General features: G+C 42.2%; 1 protein-coding gene across 1 annotated transcript; it reads left to right on the top strand.

The window, feature by feature from the left end:
* Window positions 1–5575: 5575 nt before the first annotated feature.
* Window positions 5576–9400, top strand: LOC148026098 (uncharacterized). The gene is made up of 4 exons (XM_087692189.1): window positions 5576–6381; window positions 7317–7993; window positions 8265–8629; window positions 8741–9400. The coding sequence occupies exons 1-4, from the start codon at window positions 5618–5620 to the stop codon at window positions 9398–9400; spliced, it is 2466 nt and encodes an 821-aa protein (XP_087548315.1). The 5' UTR covers window positions 5576–5617.
* The last annotated feature ends 334 nt before the right edge of the window (window positions 9401–9734 follow it).

The raw sequence follows: 9734 nt of genomic DNA, 5'->3' as shown, positions 1-9734 counted from the left end.
CTTTGCAAGATATTCTTGGCATTGAAGAGTTTTAGAAAGTGAGGGACACTTGGTGATCATCAACATAGATTTAGACAAGGTCTATGATATGGTTTGGTGGGATTTTTTCACTATAGTCATGGCTAGACTAGGAATGGGGAGATAATTTTACCATATGGTGAATGTACTCTTCAAGAATGTAGCCACAAAAGTGGAGCTCACTAGATACATAGACCATCCTTTTTAGTTTAAGGAGATCACTCAAACAAGGATGCACCTATTCTCTTCAACATAGTTGGTGATCCAATATGGTGGATAACAAAGTGTAGCTGAGAGGACTAATCCATGGTCTCCCTCTAGTAATAACTCCCAAAGGTGCACCCATCTTTTTGTTGATGATAACTCAAATCTAATTTTGGCTTATAGGGATAATTTGGGGCTAATAATTATGAGTAGTATGTAGTTTGAGGCATAAAAATTAGTAAACCTCAAACAAATATTATTTATTTATGTATGGAAGATACATGTGATAAGATTTCTCAATGTAATCAAGGCAAGACAAGTTTTTTGGTATCTAGAGTTCCCTCTAGAGTTGGGTATATTGATTAGACATTAGGAAAGATAAAAAATATATTAAACACATTTTGTGCATTTTCTCTAAGTGTTTGTGGCAATTCAATAGTGGTAGATAAGATACTTCCACCTTCCTTGATGTTTTTAATATTAGTAACTCCATTATCTAAGGTGCAATGAAAAAAAGATGAGAAGGTACTGCAAAGGATTTTGTGGATCTTTGGACCAAGTAGTAGGTGCAATTCAATTTATAGAAAGTGATAACCACAATAAGGAATATTTGTGGAGGATTAGGGCTATAGAAATCTCAAGAGAAATCAAGTCAAATGCCAAAAGCTTGATCTTAAAATTTCTTTACAAGCTCAGTGAGGAAAACCATGGGCTATCATGATTAAAAGCATGTGAGAGAAAGCAAAGATATATGTGGAAAAATGGACATCACATATCCATAAGGCAAAGTTACACAGGGAAAGGGGGACAAAATTTACATAGGTGAAAATGGAAAAGAGTTACTTAGGAGGATAGTGCTTGCCAATGGGAAAATCTAGCTCACAATATCTATCATAAGTACTCATTGACCAATGGAGATAAGTTGTGTCCAAGGTTCAATGAAATTTTGAAAAGGAGAGTTATATGAGAGGCAAAGTGTTTCTATAAAGTGTCTGGATGTTTCCCCAACCTTATGCTGTGAACATCCCCCCATCACCTAGGACCTCAAAATGGCAACAAGGGAACATTGAAATGGTTGGATATCTAGAACACTAAAATATAGGGAGTACTTGAGTTGGAGGAAATAACATGTAATTTGTAGCTCGATAAAGAAGAGCAGGAGTGCTTGATAGCACTTCTCTAAATCAAGAAGGCAAAGTGGTTGCTAGACACAAAGGTTGTTCTAGAAGATATGTGGTGCTCTATCATCAATACAAGGGAAAAATCACCATGCAAAACAAGCACGAAATAGGACTTATAGAATACTCGAAGGGAAATGTGGCTGTCCATATCAAAGAAGCAATATGGAAGACATGTTACTCTTACACCATTGTTGAGAGTTCGAGAAGAAAACTACTAAGAACTTGAAAGATTACACCAAGTGTTGAACTTAATGCTATGGAAAGTAGGTGCTAAAAAGATACCTACTAAGGTTAAGATTTCCAAATTCATGAAAGTCAATGATTGATGACTCCTCTATATTGTAGACGGTGAGATAGTCACCCATCACTTTTGGCACTATGTGGGAGCAAGGAGATGAATCCTTAGGAGTCCACCTTATAGAATTGTAAAATTCACATAATTGTATTTATAAAAGAGTTTTTTAATTTGAAAAAAAAAATCCGTAATTTTTGTAAAGTAAAAGGGATAATTTTAAGGCCTTATAGCATATAAAGAAAATGTATTTCTTAATATCCTTTGAATGCACGTTATATAGATGATTTCTTATAGGTGGACACCTTGAGGAGAGAATGCACCCATCTTGTTAGGCTAAATAATACCATTAGGATGCACATAGCTTTGTTTGGTTGATAAAGAATCCCTAGATGAGGAGTCATTAAGGATTTTAAAAGTAGTAAGGGGCCATTGTTCTAAAAATCATTTGGACCATTAGGAACAAGGTTTTCATAAAGAAGGAAAATAAATTTTCAATGTATATTATGTTAAAAATATAAAGCAATGTGTTGGCTCTACTTAGGGCACTTTGGAAAAATGATCAAGTCTTCACGGTTGCCTTTAAGCACCTAGCTAAGAGTTGAAGCATTTTGGCTTAGTCAAGTCACCAAATTTTATGTTTGTAAATATTCAATATAAATTATATTTCATACTAAAAATAAAAAATTATATGAATCCATCTTAGTCTAAAATATTTTAACTCACTAACTCTATAGTATAGAAAAGGTACCAAATTCAAATGAGTAATAGCAATAAAATAACTTATAATTAATCCTCATTAGAAGCTCTCTAATAATTCAATTTCATTGAGTCCATATAAGAGACAACATATTGTTCCCTCCTCCTTATCAAACTATCATGCCTACTGATGTTTATATGTATTGACCTACTCAAATGCTAAATAATAGTTAGTTATTAGTTAGTCATATGTTACCTTCACGTTGTTGTGATGCTATGCGGACACAGTGTGAAAAAGCATGGAATGCATCATCATCTGACTTCTTTATTGATCTAGAGAGTCAATGTGATTTGAGTCATTAGTACTAGTGTGAATTGCATGGATTATCCAAAAATACTAGATTTTTGGATAATTTTAGCCTATTTTTTATATTATTTATTGTAAAAATCTAAAAAAGATAGAAAAGCTTCTAGATATGGCATGCAAAAAGCAAGCTACTTTTTCAACTAGTTAGGAGATTTTTCATAAAAAAGGCAGATTGGCGAAATCACGCATGTCGCGATTGCTATTGATAGGCTGAAAACTCCAGTTTGAATTGGAAGACAAAGAAGGAGTGATCTGGGAGATCTGTGACCAAGTGTCCTAGGGTTTTACCCCCCTTTCGGAGCCATCAGATTTGGGTTCCGAGTACCAGAGAAGGAGATGTCCTAGAGTTTTACCCCCCTTTCGGAGCCATCAGAGCCATCAGATTTGGGTTTCGAGTACCAGAGAAGGAGATGTACTTATTTTTTATCCACGGTTTTGTTCTACGAAAGAAGCTCCAGGAGATCTAATGCCTGGAGAGTGCTTCTGAGTAGTGCTAGACAAAGGATTTTAGGTTCTATCAATACATATTGATTTGATTCATTGTGCTTTGTCATTATTGTGTTTACCTGATCTTGTGTATTCTTTATATTCTCTTCCATCTCCTATCTCTACTTCCTTCTACCTCTAATCCCTGGTGGATTAGACCTTTCGACAAAAAACCCTCCAACAATGTGGCTTGTTGCATCATTGAAATAAACTTTTGAAGGAGTTAGGAGAAGAAATTCTCAAATTAACAAAGTAAAAATAAGAAGCATTGTTACAGTAGATGGGCATGAAATAAATAAAATAGAGCTGTGTTTAGCATAGGATTGAGCAACTAGCTTGAAGCCACCCATTTGTATGATACGGGCTCCATTTCCAATGAGTTTTCTAACATTTAAGGCAAGGAAAACAAGTCCAGAATTGCATCTAGATATGTCTTTTTAACTAGGAGTGGAGAGGGCATGTGTGTGTGTGTGCATGCATATATACGTGTGTATATGTGTGAACTTGGGATAGATGGTTGTTAGACACCTTCATATGGTCAATTCCAACTTTAACAAAATTACAATGTTGTTTATCATGTAGATCTTAAATACCTAGAGCAATGCTTGAATTTTTTATATTCTCCTATATAGAGAATTTTGAGAGAATGTAGGCAATTATTCATACATACATATAATTCCCTACTATTAGAAGTGGGAAATGACATTCTTACATTCTCTTATGTAGGAAATTTTGAGAGAGCATAGGAATTCACTACAATGATCTATAATTCCCTACTATTAGAGGTGGGGAATTAGATTATCCTATTCTCTTGTATAGGGAATTTTGAAAGAATGTAGGAAATTCTCTCTTTTGATGTGTAATTCCCCACTAGTAGATGTGGAGAATTTGAATCCCTAGTTGTATGTAGGAAATACATGGATACATATATAGGAAATATCAATGAATTTCCTACATTTCATAAAATTTCCTATATATGGAATGATTAAAAGTTCCTTTGTTTGTGGTTTCACTATTTTGGAATACTAGGAATGAAATCTTTCAAATCAATGTACATTTTTTTGGCTTGACTTATCCAAATCAAATCTTCTCTCCCCAAGATGGAACAAATGTGTATTTCTCAACATGGTAAGTCAATGGATGTAAGTCGAGGCTGTATTATTTGAAGTAGGTTAAATGCTATTATTACGATTACTACCATGGCTAGATGAGTATCATTAGAAACAAATGGTCTTTAGCTTAGATGTACTTATATTTGACATAGTTTAGTATCATATCCCATTGCTCATTATCAAACAATTAGATATCTTTAGGATGTTCATTAGTAGGGTAGATATAATGCCCTCTTGTCTATTGGAATGGTCGATGGCTGCTACATACGTTGCATCATCCTTCTTATGCATGCTTGCGTCGATGCGAAGGGTTTTGGAGGAGTGAGACATATAAGCCAAGGTAGGTTTGGCCCGTTCTTCCGAGCAGCTAGGGCGCTAAATCTACGTAACTAGAAACTGCTCGCTCAGCAGATGCGTTGGCAAGAGAAAGAGGGGCTTCGCACATCGGCATAAGTTTCAGTTTAGCGCGTTTTTAGAAACAAAGATTTGCATAGCGAACTCCACGTCTTTTGGAAAAGTTTGCTTATTAACTGGACCCGTTCAGCTCGTGAAGGGGACGAAAAGTCTGACGAATGCTCTTGAGGCTCCGTTTGCATGCGAAGGATTTGTGAGATCCTCTTTTCTAAAGGGGGCCGATAATGCTAAGTAAGGGAGGGCCCTAGAACTCATTCGTATATCGCAGATTGATGCGCGGATTTTGAGACGGTTGATGGGAACAAGCAAAGGTTACGTGCATGGAGTTAGCCCAATCACAAAGCCTGTTTCACGGCATGACGAGGTTCAGAGGTATGGTTTATATTGTAGTACTGCCATATAGTCGATCCGTAGAGTGCAAGAAAGCACCTTCAGCCTCTATTCTCAACAAATATTCATTGACGGAATGGGTGTTTTGGTTACAGATCCAAAATGCCGCTCTCCGAGAAGTTACTACAGTCTGAAAATCTCAACCAAGATCGCTGCAGGGCTTGTGTGTATCCCATGTGCCTTCGCACTCTGCTTTACGCTGCTCATGTACTCAATCATGAGCACGTCTTCCAATAATAGGGTGATGCCTGATGAGGCGTCTCCGTCTCAAATCAAGGATCGTTTGTTCATTATGGCGGGCGATGAGTTGAGGGGACGATATTCTAGTGAGGGGCCGCAGCCACTGCACCATCATATGAGTAGGAGGTTATACAGTCGGTGGTTAGATTTGGTGGCGCGAGATGCAGCCTCTGCAGATGATGATAGTGTGTGCGAGTATCAGGAGATTGAGTTTATGCAGAAGAAAGTTGAGGATGAGGCGATGATGGCAAACAAGCGAGGCTTATTTGAAGAGATAGTGGACTTTCAGCGGAGAGAGAGGGGGCACGAGGGCGAGAGCCTCGGGGAGCTACTGGCGCTACCGTCGAGGTGGAGCATGAGGGGCGACAAGGAGAGGAAGGAGGGTCCCAAGATCACAGTGATACTGAACCATTACAAGAGGAAGACGCTGTGCGCGCAGCTGGAGGCGTTCATGAGGCAGACGCTGCCCTTCCACGCGCTGTGGGTGGTGGCCTTCGGGGCGGGGCCGGCGAGGCTGGGGCGCTTCAGGACGATAGTGGAGGGCTACAAAGACCCCCGCCTCAGCTTCATCAGCTCCACCAACTACGACTTCCGCTACTACGGCCGCTTCCAGCTGGCGCTCCAGGCCGCGGGCGCCGACCTGGTCTACGTGGCGGACGACGATATGATCCCGGGCGCGCGGGTGCTGGAGATCCTGGCCCACGTGGCGGGCACCGAGAGGTACGGCAACGCCGTGCTGGGCAGCATCGGGCGCGTGCTGCCCTTCATGCAGGCGGACGGTGGGTTCCCGAGCTATGCCGACAATGCCTCCCGGGAGGCCGGCGTGTACGTCCCCGACCCTGCCTACGGCATCCTCGTGGACCGCATCCTCCAGGTCGACTTCCTCTCCAGCTCCTGGTTCCTCCCCTCCCACCTCCTCCCTGCCATGTTCGCCGAGCCGCCCTTCACCTTCCGAACCGGCGAGGATCTCCACCTTAGGTGAGAGCCTCGGTACTTGGCTTTTCCTGCTCGATTCTGCCACTTAACATATGTATGGACTGTAGTAGTGTAGTCTTCACTAGAGTTGGGCTCCCTTAAACTAGTGAGAGCCTAAAATGGTTAACTAGATGTGACACTGACATCACTGGCTCATGACTTAGCGTGAGTGATTGTTCCTCATGCTAAAACTCACCTAGAATGAATCCAAAAGGCTTGATATGTGATGAAGTTCTAGGGTTAAAACACTTTAAAATTCCATTGAGAGACAAGTATGTGATGAAGTTCGAGGGTTAAACACTTCAAAGTTCCATTGAGAGTCTGGTCTCTCTTGTCGCATTATCAAAGGCACCTTCGTGCATGATATAGGGTAAAGCAGGGTGGGTCCATAGAGTGTCATCTAACAATCTTCTCTTATATGTTTTTTCAAGTGATTTTTATAAATACTATTTATATCAAATGGAGCTCAAAGAAAAAACAATGTGACATTTTGGTATATTTATTTCAAGTAGCCCTAATTATAAATGAAAGGTGCATTCCTTTGAGGTTTTATAAAATTCAAAATATAAAAGATCTTACATGGTTTTATTTTTTTACTCACGTTAAGCTTATCTATAATCTTAAAAATTTTATATTTTAATGCTACGCTACATACCATTATACTATGCTAAAAATTATCGCTCAATTATATGGGGACGGGTTTGGATGAAGAACAACAGCTTTGACAAAACATTAGCTGGATCGAGTAGGCTCTAGGTTTGATAGATTAAGCTCACATAAAAGCCGCTTCAAGAAAAACTAGCGTGATTAATTAACCCCTAAGTCTCTTCCTTTGAAATTTGTAAATGCTTGAACATGATTATCAAAGGTACTTTAGTTGTTTGCAGTTGGACTTGAAAGAGTTGCTACTAAGCAGATCACTGGATGGTCCCTTGCAGTTACCAGCTCCAAAAATACAGGGACGCGCCATCTTTCGTTGTTCCTGTTGACCCTGCAGATAAGAGCACATGGGGAGATGGGGAGCACAGGCTTGCCTACATCGAAGAAACAACGTGGACTCGCGAGGACGTTGTGAGGGTGCGGGATGAGCAATGGTGGCGCACTCTCGCACAGGGGTACGTAACACAATGGGCTCGAATGCAGCGTCGACGCGTGGATGTTCTTCTGTACGCGCACACGTGCGAGGATGTTGCTAACCTGGCGCCGCTGTACTCGGAGCTCCGGTGGACTCCCGGCAAGACGGTGGTGCTAGCGCTGACGGGGGGCAGCTTCTGCGCTTGCGAAGCGGCAGCCCTTGGGTTAGGGCTGGACCCTTCCGTCTGCAGCGAGAGGAGGTTTCATGTATTGGACCTGGGGGCCCGTCCCGCGGGCTCCGGCGGCTCCCAGTACGCAACCACGCAGCTGTTCCAACACGTGCTCGCAAGCATGAAGGGAGTCTTTAGAGTGCATTCACCCGCGCTTACTGTGACAGTGGATGGCCTTCAGCAAGACGTACGCGAGGCCCTTGAGTTAGCAGCTTCGCACCACGATAGCAATATGACTGTTGTACGTCTTCCTCGCAATGTCATCCCCCATACACTATGGATGGCCAGTGTGAGAAGGGAAGCACTGAAGAGTACGTCTTCTGTTCACCTGGATTGCATTGTTTATTAAGAATGACCAAAGTCCTTAAATAGGCTTTAACCTACCTTCTCTGCAGCACGTTTTCTCTTCACCTAGATTGCATGTTAAGAAGGTTGAAATATGATCTCATCAGAATTGCGTTCTTTGCTCGGAAGGATTGAAGTGCCTGCTTACTTATGATCATCAATGGTTAATGAGCTTCCTTATGATCATTTGTTAATGAACGGATTAAAGACCTTTCATTGGTGCAACATTGTTTCCAGGTTGGAGCAAGATGGCCATATCCATCAATATCATTACGCAGAACAGGCCAGCTTCCTTGAGGCGGCTTCTGTCATCTTTAGAAGCGGCTCACTACGTTGGCGACAACGTCGTGCTCTCTTTCAACATTGACCAGAAGGTGGACGCAGAAACGTTGCGCATGCTTAGCAGCTTCAAGTGGAGGCATGGCCCGAAGCTCGTACGTAGGAGGGTCATTCAAGCGGGCCTCATTCGTGCGGTAACAGAGAGCTGGTATCCATCCTCTGACGATGACTTCGGGCTGCTTCTGGAAGACGACGTCGAGGTCTCCCCGTTTTTCTATCTATGGCTCAAGTATACGCTTCTCACGTATCATTACGATCCGCAGGTAGTTAAGAAATGCCCTTCTAGGGAGAGAAGTCTTTCAAGAAGTATCATTATCTCTCTCTCATACTCATATAGATATATGTATATATATTCCTGCACTGTTTTTCCGCAGGTTTCCATCCCGGAGCTCAACTCCATCGCTCTCTACACACCCCGCCTGATAGAGATCCTGAAGGAAAGGCCTCTTTGGAACGCAACCGCTTTCTTCCAGTCGAACACACCATATCTACACCAGCTTCCCTGCAGCTGGGGGGCACTCTTTCTGCCAAAACACTGGCGAGAATTCTACACGTACATGGGAAGCCGATACACACAGGACGTGATGAACAACAGCGTGCAGATCCCGGGCTCCATGGCCAATGGGTGGCAGACGTCCTGGAAGCGCTACCTTATCGACATGATGTACCTTCGAGGCTACGTCACCCTCTACCCGAACTTCCCCGACCAGGCCAGCTTCTCTACCAATCACGTGGAGCCAGGTGAGCACATAATCAACAGGTCCGGCGCGTCAACCCTCCAGTTGGAGCACCGGAAGCAGGATTACGAGATCCCTCTACTGAGGGAGGATTTCCGAGCCTTGCTGCCTGGAGGCTTGGGGCTTCCCGAGCCTTCGGCTTTGCCGGTCCTCGACCTCTTCAACCGGCCCGTCACCTTTGCCCAGCTCAGATTCAACGGTGCCGGATTGGGCCGCGACGTCCTGTCTTGCTCCCTTAGCCAAATCGTCACCGTCGATCATCTCACAGGCTTACCCTTGCAATGTTCAGCGATTTAAGTCCTTCATAGATAGCTTCTCCAATGTGGGATGTTGTATGATGCAGAATTGTATGATTATATTATTTATTATTTTTTCCTGCCTTACATGGCCTGAGCATTTGGTTGCCCATAATCTTGTTAATTTTGGTGCTTTTTTCTTACTTAGCATTTTCTCAAAATGACGAAAATCGTTTGGTTTCTTTTGTATGGCTCAAAGAGTCTAGTTGTCTCAAGAATCCACCAAATTTTGGAAAAGTGAATTAGTATGCTTCGGAATGGATAAGAGAGCTAAGAGAGCTCAGCAACTCTGCTCTCTTGTATGGCCTAAAGAGTCTAGTTGTCTCAAGAACCCA

This window comes from Lygodium microphyllum, chromosome 14 (genome assembly GCF_053477565.2).
Source record: "Lygodium microphyllum isolate KBCC chromosome 14, Lygodium_microphyllum_v1.1.10, whole genome shotgun sequence".
NCBI classification, from domain to species: Eukaryota; Viridiplantae; Streptophyta; class Polypodiopsida; order Schizaeales; family Lygodiaceae; genus Lygodium; species Lygodium microphyllum.
Note: the sequence above shows the minus strand (reverse complement) of the source record. Positions and strands in the feature narration are given on the sequence as shown.